This window comes from Elgaria multicarinata, chromosome 6, assembly GCF_023053635.1.
Source record: "Elgaria multicarinata webbii isolate HBS135686 ecotype San Diego chromosome 6, rElgMul1.1.pri, whole genome shotgun sequence".
In the NCBI taxonomy this organism is placed as follows: domain Eukaryota; kingdom Metazoa; phylum Chordata; class Lepidosauria; order Squamata; family Anguidae; genus Elgaria; species Elgaria multicarinata.
The window spans coordinates 59,223,775-59,239,172 of NC_086176.1; the positions used below are offsets into that span (position 1 = coordinate 59,223,775).

A 15,398-nucleotide genomic window follows, 5' to 3' on the forward strand; every position below is an offset into this window, starting at 1 on the left:
GCCTCTTCAGGAGTGGTCACAAATTATGATGTGGTAGGCACAATTATGAACCCTAACAGAGTTCAATCAGCTTCGGAGCAAGACATCTCACACCTATGCTATAGTTGTCATCTGTCCTACTTCAATGCCCACAACTCCACATAGTATCACGGAGCAGCAGCAGAGAGGTCCCTTGAGAACAATCATGTCTATGGCACTTTGCATATCACCATTCCACAGGAAACAAAGGTTTGATCATGAGAATGGGGTCTGAACTTGAATGTATCATGGAGGTGGGACAGAGCAGGAAAGTACTTATTTATTGAGATACTTTTCTTTAAACTTATTGTTCCCTTACAGTATTGGCTGCACCAACATCCCCTTCTCTCTCTCTCTCAGCCTTGAACAGATATATTAAAAGAATAAAAGACTTGTCTCGTTTCCTGGTGGATGTTGCTTAAGTGTCATTAAAAAAAATGCTTGTTTGTATATCCCAATGATTTGTGTTCACAGAACTTGATAACTTGAATTAACTACTAACCATTTATTACTGCTGTGACTCACTTAGGCTTTTGTTTTCAGACATAGGCTGGGTTTAGTCATTACCTGTCCAAAGATCTACAGCAAGGATGTGAGCTGGAAAGTCCGGGATCCTCTCCTCTTCCTCCCAGAAGGCTCATAGCTGTTGATGAGCCCACAGTCTGCTGGGACATCTGAACTGGGAAACTGTGGTTCAGGTGTTACCTACAAACTAGGGTTTCATACCGCTTTATAATCCTAGCTAGTAGGGAATATTTGAACAAAGTGAGGAGGGATGAGGAAAGTGCATTCCTCGTGCACAGGATTGAAAAAGATTTGGTTCTTGTTATATATTGCATATAAAAAGGTATTTAGGGCTGCTTCAAACCTGTACTCCAGCAAAGGTGGGTGAAGCTTTTCTGCTACCTTCTCGGGCAGGTCACAATACTTACACATATGGTGGTGTAGCAAGCAGGTGTCTATTCAGTTCACTGGCACATCCTTGTTTCAAAATAAAAATGGAAGAAAGAGGATGGAGGCTATAAAACCACCTCGTCTGGGAGGGTCTCCCTCCAATCCCTAATCAGTAACTCATCCACTGAACATTCTGCTGGCAGAATATGCAGATAAGCCCTACTTTATATCATGTCCAGATTGAAACTGCAGCTCACCCATGAAGATTATTAGGTGGAGTAGAGCCAAATACTACCTCTCAGTCTAATCTAGCTCACAGGGTTATTGTAAGGATGGACAAAGGGAGAATGATCATACATACCAAATGCTTCTTAGAAGGAGAATACAATTTGAGAAAGTAAACAACAATATTTGATTGGAACATGCCTTTGTTGCCTGTTCTTTCTCCCCTGGCTTGTAAAGCTAAATGGGGCATTTAGCACAAAGTGAAGATAATCCTTACAGACTATATATGCCTGTTGCTGTTGCTGCTCCCCCAACACATGTGTTTCGTGTGTTTTTTAAAAAAGAATGTGCATAAAAAACAAAAACAGTAAGATGTAAACTTTCAAGCAGAGCCTTAACAAAAACCTTTTTAAAAAATAAGTGCTTAATTACAGACCCTTACATTTGAAACCTTAAAGAATGCTATTGACCAATTAGGCCAGCTTTTTATCCTTGCATGCTCCCCAGCCAGCAACAAACACTGCAGTACTTTGGGCCATATTAAATTCAAGCAAATTCAATGGTGATTCGTTGATTTAAGGTACCTTGACATGTGTGACCCATATCACAAGATCAATTCATATGACCCCACTGGTAGATGAAAACGTAAGACAGTTTTCAGTCTATACTTCAGGTGATCCAGCTGCTTGAGCAGTTTGTCATAGCCATACACCATGTTTGCCACATCACTTAAAATTGTGTAAGTAGATTAAGAAGTTGTACAGTGAGTTAAAGAAGTATTCATGACAAACAAAACAAAAGAGCTGCATCTTCAAGTATCAGTTCAAGAGCACAAACGTCCAAATGTACAGGCATTCTGCCAGAAGTAGAGTAGGCCATGAGTGCAAGGAATGTATGAATCGGCTGAGAAGGCAGCATTGCAACTAAAGAAATACTCCTTTAAACCATATTAAACTAATTCTCCCACTGGTCCTCCACTATACTTTAAACATACCATTATGGGACAGCTGTTCCAACTTTGCTTACTCTGAACAGTTGCCCTGTGCACCAGCTGAGCCATAAATAACATTTGCAGAATCAATTAATTCATTGTTCTTGATAACAGGCCCAAGATAAATGTTCATTTTCAGTATGATTTCACAAAACATTTTTAAAGGGAAGTACTCATCTAAGAATGAAAAAAAAATTCTTAAGAGAAATCTTAATTTTCCTGGAACTGGATAATAGTGACAAAAAATAACATACACATGTAGAAGGATTTGGTTCCTCAGCCACAGCCAATCTCACAGTGGAAGTTAAACCCTGACAAGTAAAAGATACAACTCATATCTGCAGCTGTGCACTTTGTGTCAAGGAGTTTCTTTTGTTGCAATGCTCAGCCTAGTAATTTCAATAGGTAGTCTAGATACTGAACAGTAAGAGAGAACTTTCATATACTTAAGCATACATTTATTTTGCCAGTATAGACAGCATTATTTTTAAAATGTGTTGTGTTATAAAACAAATGAGCTACATGTTCTTCTGAAAAAAATCAGTGTTTAATCATGTGGGGGGAAATTAAAAACAAATCCTGAAGATTACAGATGCCACCATCATTTATTTACTGATGTGTAGCCTGGTTTTCCATGCTTACCACTTACTGTATCATCTTAGGCAACTCTTAAAAATTTAGCAATTTGCAATTGATACTTGTTTGGTTCAAATAAACACAGTGTTCACAAGTATTTGATTTGAGCATTTGCTTGTAGGTGTTAAGCATTATATTATGAAATTTCACGTAATTTGTTTCTCCTCAAACTTTGTCTAGTTTATTTTGCCTATATTCACAATCATGCAGTAGCATTAAGAATGAAGCAAAGATAGGAAGTAATAAGCAGTTAGGTTTGCCTTTCCAACACTGTAATGCAGAAGAATATTTAAAAATATAGTTAAGATTGGACCCAGATCTTGGTTCCACAGGAGAATAACAGTGCTTGCAGAATAGGACTTCTACTTCCCTCCCATGCAGACCCCTCCAGAACTGCTCTGGAGACTTGAGGGACCCTCTAGAACAGTGGTTCTCAACCTTCCTAATGCCGGGATCCTTTAATACAGTTCCTCACGTTGTGGTGACCCCCAACCATAAAATTATTTTCGTTGCTACTTCATAACTGTAATTTTGCTACTGTTATGAATCGTAATGTAAATATGATATGCAGGATGTATTTTCATTGTTACAAATTGAACATAATTAAAGCATAGTGATTAATCACAAAAACAATATGTAATTATATATTGTGAAATATTTATTTCTAATTACAAATAAATGAAATTTTGTCTTGAAGCATGGTGTAGCATGGGTAACACTCTTAATATAACAACAGTAAACTGTATAATCCCCTGAAAATGGCAAAACCTGGCAAGACCACGGGTGCATAGAAGAAAGTAAAGAAGCATTGGAGTATTCTGATCCAATAGTTTCTGTAAAAGTATGCATGACTATTTGAAGTGCAATGTATGTGTTTGATGTAAAAACTGCTGAGAAAATGCAGTTTCCCTGACACAAACACAGCTGCGGAAAAGATATTTACATGCCTGCAATAACTGCACATTTTTTGCTTATAAAATGACTGAAAATATGTAAGAGGCTGCAGTTTCACTGAAATCAATTTGTTTTCTAAGTAGACACGTGTAGGATTATGCTTGTTTCTTTGGGCTGTAAAGTTACACATGCATGTGCCGTGCTTTGACAGAGGTACTGGTACAAATTTACTTCAAATGTATAGAAGAGGCAGTCATGTTCAAAGTTCTCGTTTAATTTGGTTTCATTAATAATTAACAACACAAACTCATTAATCACTGCTTCTTTCAAACTCATATTACCCCTGATCCCTCACAGATCAACTCTTTACCCTCGCTCAATCTAAGTATTCTAACTGCCTTTGAACGCTGCTGTGACTTACAAGCTTTCCCAAAGGCTCCATGGGCATTTCATGCCTTTCTTTCTGTTTTTGTGCCTCCGAAATTCCGTCAAGCGCAATGCAAATGAGGACCCGGCTTATCCCCATCAATGACTGTTTCAAACGCTTGCAGGATTACTTAAAAGAGGGGGTGGGGGATCCGTAAAGCCACAGGCGGAACTTCAACATGGAGGATCCTGGGAAGCCCGTGGAGGAAATGACGCGTCAGTGCAGTGTATGCTGGTTTGCTAGCGGCAAGGCCAGTCAGCAGGAGAAAGGTCCCGGGAAAAGGAAGAGCTGCTACAGCATGACAGCCTTGCCAGAGTGAACCACTGCTCTGGCGGCTGGAGACTTGGCTTTCCGATGGTCTTAGGCGACCCCTGTGAAGGGGTCGTTCGACCCCAAAGGGGTCACGACCCACAGGTTGAAAACCACTGCTCTAGAACACATCTGGAGGGCAGTGTCTTCCATTGGTGGAATCAAGAATCTGGATCCAATCTTTACAAAGAAGGGAAATCTGCTTTAGTTGATGCTATATGTATATTATGTTTCTTTCAATGGCCTAATCTGATCTGGGTTTTAGTCATTATTGCAATAGCAAAGAACTTTACTCAGAATTATGCACTAATTATGTACCTAACATTAATGTATTAGTTAAAGCAACTAACTGCCTCTGCAATATTGCACTCTCCTTCCTTGGCTTCTAGGCTCCAATCCCACTTTGTAATGCTGAATAAATCCTGAAGGAATACGTCAAAACACACTGCCAAATATGGAGAACCACAGATTTGTGGTTTTATTTATCCATTAACACAACCTAACATGAAAAATTAACAGTGAAATGAGAGCATTAATGATAAAATATTATGCTTCCAATTTAAATACACACATCTCACTTCTCCTAACAGGAGCAAAGCTGCCTAAACACAAATACACGTGTGCTTTAGACCAATGTATTTGTACTAAGTTCATCTCACAGAACCTGACAGCGCTTTATAAAAAGGATTCAATTCTTTTTTATAAAAAGATCACCAAAATAATTTCTATTCATTGGAACAAACATGACAAGTTAACACCCAACAAGGACTTGCAGTTAGGTAAGATATTTAGCTTTTTGCCATATCCAAATCAGATCTTTAAGATGAAACGCTAGGCATAAGGACAGACGATTTAAACAAAGCTTTATTACTGGAACTTTTGGATATGCCCCTTTTTAATCTTGTTTTCCATAAGCAAATATAGTTTGTTTATTAATAATTTACGGGCACAATCCTTTACAGGTTTAGACAGAAAAAAATCCTACAATTCCCAACATTTCCCAGCCCACTACGTTGGACATATTTCTCCATTAACCAACCACTGAGCACATTTTCTAGTGTGTATACCATAGGCACTGCAAGATGGGGGTGGAGGGGATTATTTGCCCCTGCTAAGGATGTACAAGGATCTAAACATGCACACTGATGAATTGTGTTCTGCTCAGAACTCTCTCTGCTACAGGGATACCTGCTGGTGCTAAGCACACATTTCACAATTCCAGCTTATCTCAGAGCCACTGCTGCCAGTTACTGGTATATACCCACCCCTTCCTGCTTGGACCAGAGCATCGCCCATTACAAGATGAAAAATGGTTGCTGGGAAGGGAAAATACAGCGGCCACTGAAAATGCTACAGATGAAAGATAGCAGCAACTGAAATGTGCAGCAAGGTTCTTCACAAAAGCCAGAACTCCTGCCATTATTGCTTTCCCCCTCAAAGCTCAACCTTCAACCACTGATGCTTCTCTTATACCCTTGCCAATACAGGAAAGTAAAAAATAGAAAACACTAAAAATTAAAGTAGATATTATATTTTTCATTCACATATCCTTCATAATCCACTTATCACCAGATGCAGTATAGAGGATTTAGAGGTCAATCCATCAAAATAACAGACACGTACCTGGTTCTATAGGAGTATATGTATCACCTGCCTTTCCTCTCTTTAGAAACTCTAGGCAGACAGGTTATTTTTCCTCCCAAACACTGATTTTTATATGCCAATATACCTCAGCTCACAAAACTGAAAGGTATTATTTGAAGTTATTATTAATGTATAGAAGCACCTTTTCCCAAGGCTCAACGCCTGCCCACCCAAAATCATACCATTATAAATCCTGCTGAGAAGGCACAATTAATTAAAATACACCTTTGAACATAATGGCAACAAAGCTTTGAACTTTGATTTATAGTGTACAAAACCAGTTGGTGGTTTTAAAAAACAAGTTGAATCAAGAAAAATATACATTCAGTTAAAGAGGGACGCCACAAGCATAAGAGCAAAATTCACAGAAGTTTTCTTTTTACCACACTGCATCCTTAGATGAGTCAGTCAATTTTACTGCATTTAACCATAGGTTTTTACAATTTTACCAGAAGAGTCAGTCACCAAAAAAAAAAAAAAGTTGAACAAGCCAATCAAATCATATGTACAGCTTAGAGCAGTGGTTCCCAAACTTTTTCAGGTCACCGCCCCCTTGGTTCCACAAACTCATGGCCAGCGCTCCCCTACCCTACACTATAAAAATCATTATTCAGAATAGTGGTTTTCAACAACCCACCAAGGAAGATAATAACAATAAAATTCAAAACAGTAACAATTAATTGAATACTTTATTCAAAATCCAATTGGTGTGCCCTGCCATGCTGGCTGCAAACAGAGGCGTTCACTCTCTTTTCCCTCCCTCCCTCGGCAAGCCTGGGGCAGGTGCTTCCCATTTAGAGGGGATTCTAGGAGTTGAAGGACTTTTTTCTGTCTACACATTCATAAAATTGTGCCTTTAACTTATCATGTCACACTAGCATGAATACAGGAATCAAATAGGATTTCCTTCTTCAGTGGAACACACTTACTTAGGAGTAAGCACCATTTTGTTATAGGAAAGGATAATGTATTTTAATTAAAATTTTAAAATAATTATCTGCCACCTGGTACAGAGTTTTCCTATGGAAAATCTGGCTGGGACTGAAGTAGAGGGGCACTAATTTTACTGTACTTATTGTCTTTAAATATGGTTAAATATCCCACAGTTACCTTGCTATTCTATTTCTACAATTCATTTTCTCCTGTCTTTTCTTCACCCTCTGTTTTCAGACTGAATTCTATGCACATTTACCTCAGAGTAAGTTCTATTGATCTCAGTGGGGCTTACTTCTGAGTAGACATACTTAGGATTGTGTTGCAGCTCTTTTTATGGTGACACAAAATACACACATACCATGTTTACCAAAAGAACGCTTGAAAAAAGGGGGTTGGACACCCTGAAATAAGCAAGGGCAGATAGGAATTGTTTCAGCAAGCATTCTGGAAAAAGGTGCTGCTGAATCTTCTTTAGCCAGGAAGGACCTGGGGAATTGCAATTCTCTCTCCCTCCCCTTTTTCTTTTCTCTCTCAATCCTGTTGTAGTCCAGATTTTTTGGGGGGTGGGAGCACACACACAGACACACAGCATTTCTCTCTCTCTCTCTCCAACCCCCCTCCCTCCAAGCCCCCCTCTCTCTCTCCAACTCCCCCTCCCCCCAAGCCTCACAATAGCTGCCGGGCTGATTAGGACAGGAGGGCAGCAGCTCAGAGGGGAGATGGCCCCAATCTGCAACTCCTGACAGGGGAAGGGAGCCTGGTGATACCTTGCAGCAGCACAAGCAGTCCTGCTCCCCACCCAGCCTGCCGGCTGACTTGGTAGCTTCTCTGCTGCCCGCCATCCTCCACATGCTCCTTCCTCTCCGCCACATGGCTGCTGCTCTAGGAGGGAGCAGCTCTGGCCGAGGGAGCGAGCGAGCGAGCGAGCAGGCGGCGGTGGCTCCAGCAGGAAAGAAGCCCTGGGCCCTCCTAGGCAGGAGAAGAGTGGGCAGAGCAGCTGAATTCACCTTTGTTTCCTGCTCTGCTGCCTCCTGGGGCGCTTCCCCCACCCTCTACTTCTGGTGGGGCCGCTGTGGGCTTGAGATAGGAGGAGAGAGCAGCTGCGTGAGTGAGAAAGTCCTTCCTGAGCAGGAGCGGTGTGGGGAGAGCAGATGAATTTGCCGCTCTTTCCTGCTCGGTCCCTGGGTTTTAGGACCTTCTGGAGAGACCACCTCGAGCGCCCCCCTGCCGCCCCCTGCCAGCGCCCCCCTGCCTTTCCTTTGCCTCTTAACGCCCCCCTATGCAATCCCACCGCCCCAAAGGGGGCAATACCGCCCACTTTGGGAACCACTGGCTTAGAGCAACTGTCTTTAGGATCCTTGCTCTTATCTTTTTAGCAGCCAGAGCAAATAAAGATACTTGATGGTTACATAAAAATCCATATCTACAAGTAGTTTACACATTTTCTCTCTGTCAAAAATTCTTCCCAACAAAGTTGCCAGAAATCTTCCCCTGGAATGGCATACAATTCACGGAAAAATATTCCTCTACAAATTTACAAAAATGTTGAAATATGAGAATATTTACATACCATCTACCCAAGACTGAAGAAGGCAACTTACGTTAGAACTCTTTAGTTTTACAATTCCTGAATACACTTGTTCTAGTTGTGAAGCCCTTTCTGAAAACTACACAGCACCAACTTACAGCCTGATCACCTATCACGCAATGAACTTCTGGTCCTCAAGACTACAGTCTGAAGAATAGTGGTCCCTTGAGAATATACAAGTTGACCAGTGCCAGTTTAAATGATGAAGTTATAAGTTATAAGTATTACAAGAAAACAGGAAAATTACAGCAAATCACATGATTTCTTTATATAGTTTTCACTGTGAAAGGTCCCACAAACACTACTACACCTGAACCATTTCTTTATTCCAAGGTATCAAAAGAATTATACTACATTCAAACGACAAATAGAGATTTTGAGAATTGACTTCCGTAGTAGAAAGTCATCCAAGGCTAAAAGGCATTCATCCAAGAATATGCAACTTAGGAGTCATCCTCCATAGCAGACAGGTGGAAAGACAACAGCCTGAATGTACAAGTGTAAAAAGAATCCTGAGACCTTTTAACCTAACCTGTTTCAAAATGGTGGAAAACATTAAGAATATTTATTTATTTAAGCATTTTTATCCCGCCCCTTAGCCAAAAAGTCTCTCAAGGCAGCTTACAAAAATATTTCTTAAGACAATCTCTGCCCACAGGCTTACAATCTAAAAAACATGACACAAAAGGAAAGGGGATTGGGAGGGAGGAAAAATAAATTCAGGCACTAGATTCTTAGTTGCAAAGTTCAACAGAGACAGTTGGTAACAGGAGGGAGGGGGCTCTCAGCTGGAGCTGGATCCAGGCATGATGGAGAGGTGCCTGGCTGCTGCTTCCTCCCTCACTGATGGCCTCTGCCATCAAATATGGCAAGAAAGTCTGGATATTAAATTCAGAGGGAAGTAGATTTCACAAACACCTCTCCACATCTCATGAAGAGAAAAGAAAAAGACAAGATTCATCCTAAATCAATGCATAGCACTGCACCCTGAGTACAATAATCCTGATCGCACAACAAATGTGGTATTCTCCTAGTCATATGAAAGGTGAAGGTACCCCTGCTGATAAAAAGAAAAAAATATTTTGTGTGGCCTGGAAATACCAATTTAGCCATTCAACAGCAAAACCCTACACAGGAGGAAGATGATCTTATACTACTCAAAGCTTGGAATTGAGGGTATATCCCTCCAGCTACTTAATAAAGCTACCTAATTTGGCTTCAATTGACTTGAATTATCTAGTACACCATCTAAATTGATCTCCAGTTCTATTAATATAAAAAATCTCCTGCTTCTATCTACTTCTGTAGAACCTGTGTGTTTCACCTAAACAAGCATATGGTTCTGAGGTACAGCTAGATTTTATATTTTCATAAATGAGAAACCATCCATTGTTTGTTTCTTTCTGTTTCCTAGCAACCATTAGGAGGGTCCAAGTTGCAACATATAGCCATTTCAGTACTTGGAAAAGCCTAATCTGAAGGTCTTTTCAATCTTAAAACTGTAACCACATGTAGACACCATAGACTGAGTATCAGCCTCTCCCACAACATCCCTTTGCTTCATAATTTTGCCTAAAGAGTTCTTGAGAACTCATTAATCCACTCAGGATTTTCTGACTTTTACACTGGCCTAACAAATTGTGTTAATAGTAATATGGATTTTGGAAATTTTCTTATGACACAAAAAGTTAACCTACAAAAGCCACAGCTGGAATATCTTCTAATATCAAGCATTAAATGCTTTTAAAAAGGTTTAATAGCTGGAAGAGTATTTAGCAGCACTGGTGCAAGTTCTCTCGCCCTCTGAGGCAGGAGAGAACTGTAGCATGTGCCCCATACCTTTACCACTGTGTTGGCTCTAGGGAGCCACACAGCCAAAAGAAGTGGCTGTGGAGCTCTGGTGAGACCTGGACAAGCTCCCACAAATGCCCCACATTCACTTCTTCCAACCATGTGGCTCTCCAAAGAGCCAACCCGGGGGGGGGGGGGTGTCACAGAAGGTGAAACAAGGGAAACAGAGTGTGGGCAGCTGCTCCAGTTAGCTCTGTTAGCTGCTCTTTGGCTATGGCAAATACTGTAGCAGGAGAGCAGCTGGTGGGGGCAGGATCAGCACAATTCGTCCCATTCTGCCACCTGATACGAGCACCTCTCCCTGTTTCATGGGAGGGACAACTCCGATATTTAGTCAACTAGACTAAGAACAATTCAAGAATGTTGGTTTTTACTTGGCAACATAGTCCCACCTCCCAACTATAAAATGGCAGAAAAACAAGGAATTACTAGCATAACTGTAAACTTCCCTAGGAAACACAGCTTTTGATACTATTAACAAAACAAAACAAATCCAAAGCAGCAGCAAACTGAAAGCAAACAAAACTGTGGAAGGAGACACAGAGTCCATACAGGTAGTCATTTGCACATGTCCTAGAGGTTCTTGAATCCAGTGCTGTCAGTGCAAGCATGCCAAAGAAGTGAGGACAGACAGCAAAAGATACATAATTTCTAAAATCAGAGAGGGAATATCAACAGAATTATTCACATAAACCTGGGGAGGATTATTTTCCCTAAAGTAAAATAGTCTCAATTGATTTTATTAGCAAAGCAGCATACTATACAAATTTCTTCAGGTGGGTACTTGTATGTTCAAAAATGCAAACATGAATCACTAATATAATTGTTGTGCTTTTAGTTCTCACACACATTTGGCGCCAGCTGCTACTCCTTCACCCAGCTCTCTCTCAAAGTGGTAGTATTAACCTTCAAAGTCATAAATAGCTTGGGGCCAGGCTAACTGAAGTATCATCTCTTCCCATATATACTTGTCTGGATCCTAAGATCATCTTCAGAGGCCCTCTTCCAAGGGTTTCTGCCAAATGAGGTGAGGTAGGTGGCTACTAAGGAGAGTTTTTTTTTCAGTAGTGGCACCTTGGTTGTGGAATGTCCTCCCAGAGAGGCTCAGCTGACACCTATGTTGTGGTCTTTTCAGCATCAGGTAAAGGCCTTTTAATTCTCCAAGGACTTTTAGTCTTAGAGGATTCAGTTTTAAAAACTGTGTTAATACCTTTTCGATTTTGTATTTTGCATGTTTTACACTGCTTTTATTGTTTCAAATGTTTTAAGTTTTCACATTATGTTTTGTGCTTTTATACTGGTATGGTTGTAAACTGCCTAGAGCACTCCCTCTATTGGGCAATATAGAAACAAAATAAATAAATAAATAAATAAATAATAAACAGAAAAATAAATCTTAAACGCAGGTCTTGAAAAAGAATTTAACATGATGCAACTTAAAACTAGTATGTTATTATTGTAATATACCTCACTCGTTTTTGTAACATCAATGAAAACCAAGTTCGAAAAATCCTCCCCTTCTATTTTGGCTCTAAAAGATAGTAACATTTCACACAATAAAAACAAACAGATGTACTGTATAAGCAGAGTACTAACTGTAGATATGTATGTAAATGTCACTTATGTTATCAAGAAGTACTGATAACCATCATATTTAGATTGCATGAGAATGCAGAAGACTATGTTGTACATGACCCATTCCACAAAGAGTTATACACCCACACTGCATATTATTTCTTCTTCACAGAAGGCCGGAAACCCATCATGAGAACGTCAAACGGGGCTGCCAGAGGAACAAGCAGGGACCTTTCTTTTCATTCATTCAAACACACTAGCTAAAGCACATGGCAGCAGCTGGAGGAATCTCTCTCTCTCTCTCTCAGAAAAAAAATGAATGGGAGGAAAGGGGAGGAGACAACAACATGCTTTCAAAGCATGCTTGATTCTCATCTCTTATCGAAGCAAATAAAATAAGTGAGATAGAGACCTGTTCCTATCTACCCAAACTGTTCCCAATTTTAATACCCATGTCAGTAACTTTACAAATGAGCACCTAAAAATGGAAGCATGCTGAGACAGATATATACATGAAAGTAACCCGAAAACGATAGTACCGACGTAGGCTCCATTTTCATCCTGCACAACCCTATAAAACGGAATAGCAAAGGTGTGGGAACACATTAATAACAAACTTTCCATCAAGGACAGAAAGGACCAGACATTCCACCAGAGATAGATACAAAAAGTATCAGCATCTCTCTCAGGGTTTGAAAGTTAGGGAGAAACTGTCCTCACTTGGGGGCATACCCAGGATTCCTTCATAGAGAGTAGTTGCATTCTGACCCATATTAACCCTTTTCGGTGCACACAGTTTAAGGTGGCCATCGCGACCAGTGGCAAAGGATGCATTTGGGGGAGTAGGGTGTGGCGATTTTCAGCCTCAGGAGAGAGGGCCCCCAGGGAGTTATTCGGGAGTGAAACAGAGAGGTATTGAGGGTGAGTCCTGAGCTAGTGACATAAAAGCGTAGGAAGGCTCAGACCTGACCCCACTCGCCCTACAACCAAATTGGCCCTCATCAGCAATCACATGCCCACCACGTTACGGAACAAGAGAAGGGAGAAGGGAGCCTCTCAGGGACGCCACTGGCTTGACCACCCTTAGCATATACCTATCAAGGCATCCTTTCCCCGTTACGAGAGCGAGGTAGCTTTGGAGGCAGGCCGGGAGGGGACGGGAGCAGCCACTTACTTGCCGAGGAGCTGGTCGTGCTCAGCGCGGATCTTGCCCAGCTCGATCTGCAGCTTGGCCCTCTCTCGGGCCGTGTCGTCCAAGGCGCGTCGAGCATCGGCTAGCTCGGCCTCATAGAGGGACTTGAGGCCGGTGAGTTCCCGGCCGCGCACCTCCTCACGCTCGGTGACCTGGAGATGGAGCGAGCTGTTCTCGATCTCCAGGCTCCGCACCTTGTCGATGTAGACGGCCAGGCGGTCATTGAGCTCCCGCAGATCCTCCTTCTCTTGCAGGCGGGTGATGCGCGTGGGGCTCAGAGGAGTGCTGGCCGCGCTGCTCCGGGTCCGCTGCCCGACCGGCGTGGAAGTCGCCACCGCAGCCGCCATGGCGCGAACAATGCGCGGGGAAACCAGAGGAGGAGGAAGAGAAGGAGTCGAGAGGGTGCAGGGCGGGAAAAGGGGGGCTGGTTAACTCGGGCCTGGGGGAGGCGGAGAAGGAGATGGGTGGGAGGGAAGTGGGGCAGAAACGGGTTAAAAGCTGCAGCAGCCAGGGAACTTGCAAATACAAAACAAAGCAAACCCCCAAAGAAAGCCCCCGAATAAAAAATAAAATAAGAACCTTTCTCTGGGCTTCGCCGCAGAAGCAACAGCGCCAGGAAAGGAGATCTAAAAAAGGAGACCCTAAAGAAAGCGAGCCGGAGGTGTCAATGAATGAACTCAAAACTCCAGAGAGAGAGAGAGAGAGAGAAAGCGAACAGGCGGGGAGGTGAAAGAGGAGGAGCGAAAACAAATGAAAGGACCTTCTGCAGGTGCTGAAGAGAAATAAGAGGGGGGAAAGGAGATTTATAAAATAAAAAAGCAAAAGCAGGCAGAGAAAATGAAGCGAAAAAAGGCTGCACGAGTTCCCGCCAGTATTTGCTGCTGGAAGGGACGAGCCCGCCGGCCGGCCCGAGCGCGAATACCGCCTCCGGCCGCTCCTCCCCGGGAAGAGCGAAACAAAACAGGCGGGCTCAGCGCCGAACCAACATGGCCGTCGCGCGCTCAAAGCCTGGCGTCCCTCCCCATTCTTCCGTCCTCTCGCCGCATATCCCCATGCCACGTGACCGAGGATGAACCAATGGGGCGGCGAAGCGCACCGAGCCTCGCTCTTTATGGAGGTCTAGACGCTAAATTCAAAACCCGCCGCCTGCAACTGTCAGCGAGGTAGTGGCGCGCGCAATGGGGCGCGCCCTCTACCTAAACTAATCCTCCCCCTCCCCCCGCGCCTGAGCTGTTGTCGTTCTTCGCTACTCTGCCCCCTCCCCCTCCGCTTCCCTTCTCAGAGGAGGAGGAGGAGGAAGGGGCGGCTGCGGCTGCTTCTTGACCCCGGCCGCCCTGAAGGGGTAGGAGACGCTGTTCTCTCCCCTCGCCCTGCTAGGGTGGCGGACCGCGCCGTTAAACTTCCTCTTGCTGTTATTGTGTGGGCGTCCTGTATTGCAGCCTTTCTCCTCTCTTATCTGTTTGAGAAACCCCTGCCCGGCTAGGCTGGTAGAAAGCCCCATAGAAGTGTGTGGGCCAGGGAGTTGGTTCGTCGCCCAGCCTTTAAAACGGAATGATTGGGTGCCGTAAAAGTGTGCAGCTTCGTTTGACTGGGAAGCCAAGGGCTGTTTCCAACAGGATTATTATTTCTGCGTCCCGGCAGGTTCAAGTTATCTCCAATATCAATACTGCACCCACACAGATTGTGTATGGCTCACACAGCTTGCCAACATTCACATAAAACACACAAAAACTATTAAAATCATCACCAATCTGTAGTCTGGGTTAATTAATGGAAGTGGCGCCATCCGATGCATATCTACTCAGAAGTAGTCCCAGCGAGTTCAATGGGGTTTGCTCCCAGGGAAGTGTTAATGGATTGCAGTCAATGCAGTTGCAGAAGTGCAATTCGACCGTAACCCCAGGGTTAATCGGTTGCGGGGAAGGGAGACACACGATATCCCGCCGGCGGCGGGGGTGGGAGGGCAGCAGGACCGAAGGGTCTGCGCCCCTTTCCCAAACGCTTTAATCCCAGACCCACCCGGCCCCCGTCGCTCCATTGCCGAAAGAACAAAAGTTGTTGACACTATTAACGTATTTAAGGTCATTTCTGGTCCTCCTTTTTTGTTTTGTTTTGTTTTTCTCTCGATGGTCTTTTATTCCTAACACAATAGCAATTTCTTATAAAACTTGTAATGATGTTCGCTCCATGCTGAAGTCAAATCCTGCGACTGGGTGGG

The 15,398-nt window shown here is 42.9% G+C and overlaps 1 protein-coding gene across 1 annotated transcript in view; it reads right to left on the reverse strand.

Annotated features, from left to right (window-relative positions):
• Positions 1-13,543, reverse strand: part of LMNB1 (lamin B1) — a 29,087-nt gene extending 15,544 nt beyond the window's left edge. The window contains exon 1 of the mRNA XM_063129470.1: positions 13,163-13,543. Within this exon, the coding sequence (XP_062985540.1) occupies positions 13,163-13,527 (365 nt within the window). The 5' untranslated portion in view covers positions 13,528-13,543. The remainder of the gene's footprint in view (positions 1-13,162) is intronic.
• Positions 13,544-15,398: the final 1,855 nt, after the last annotated feature.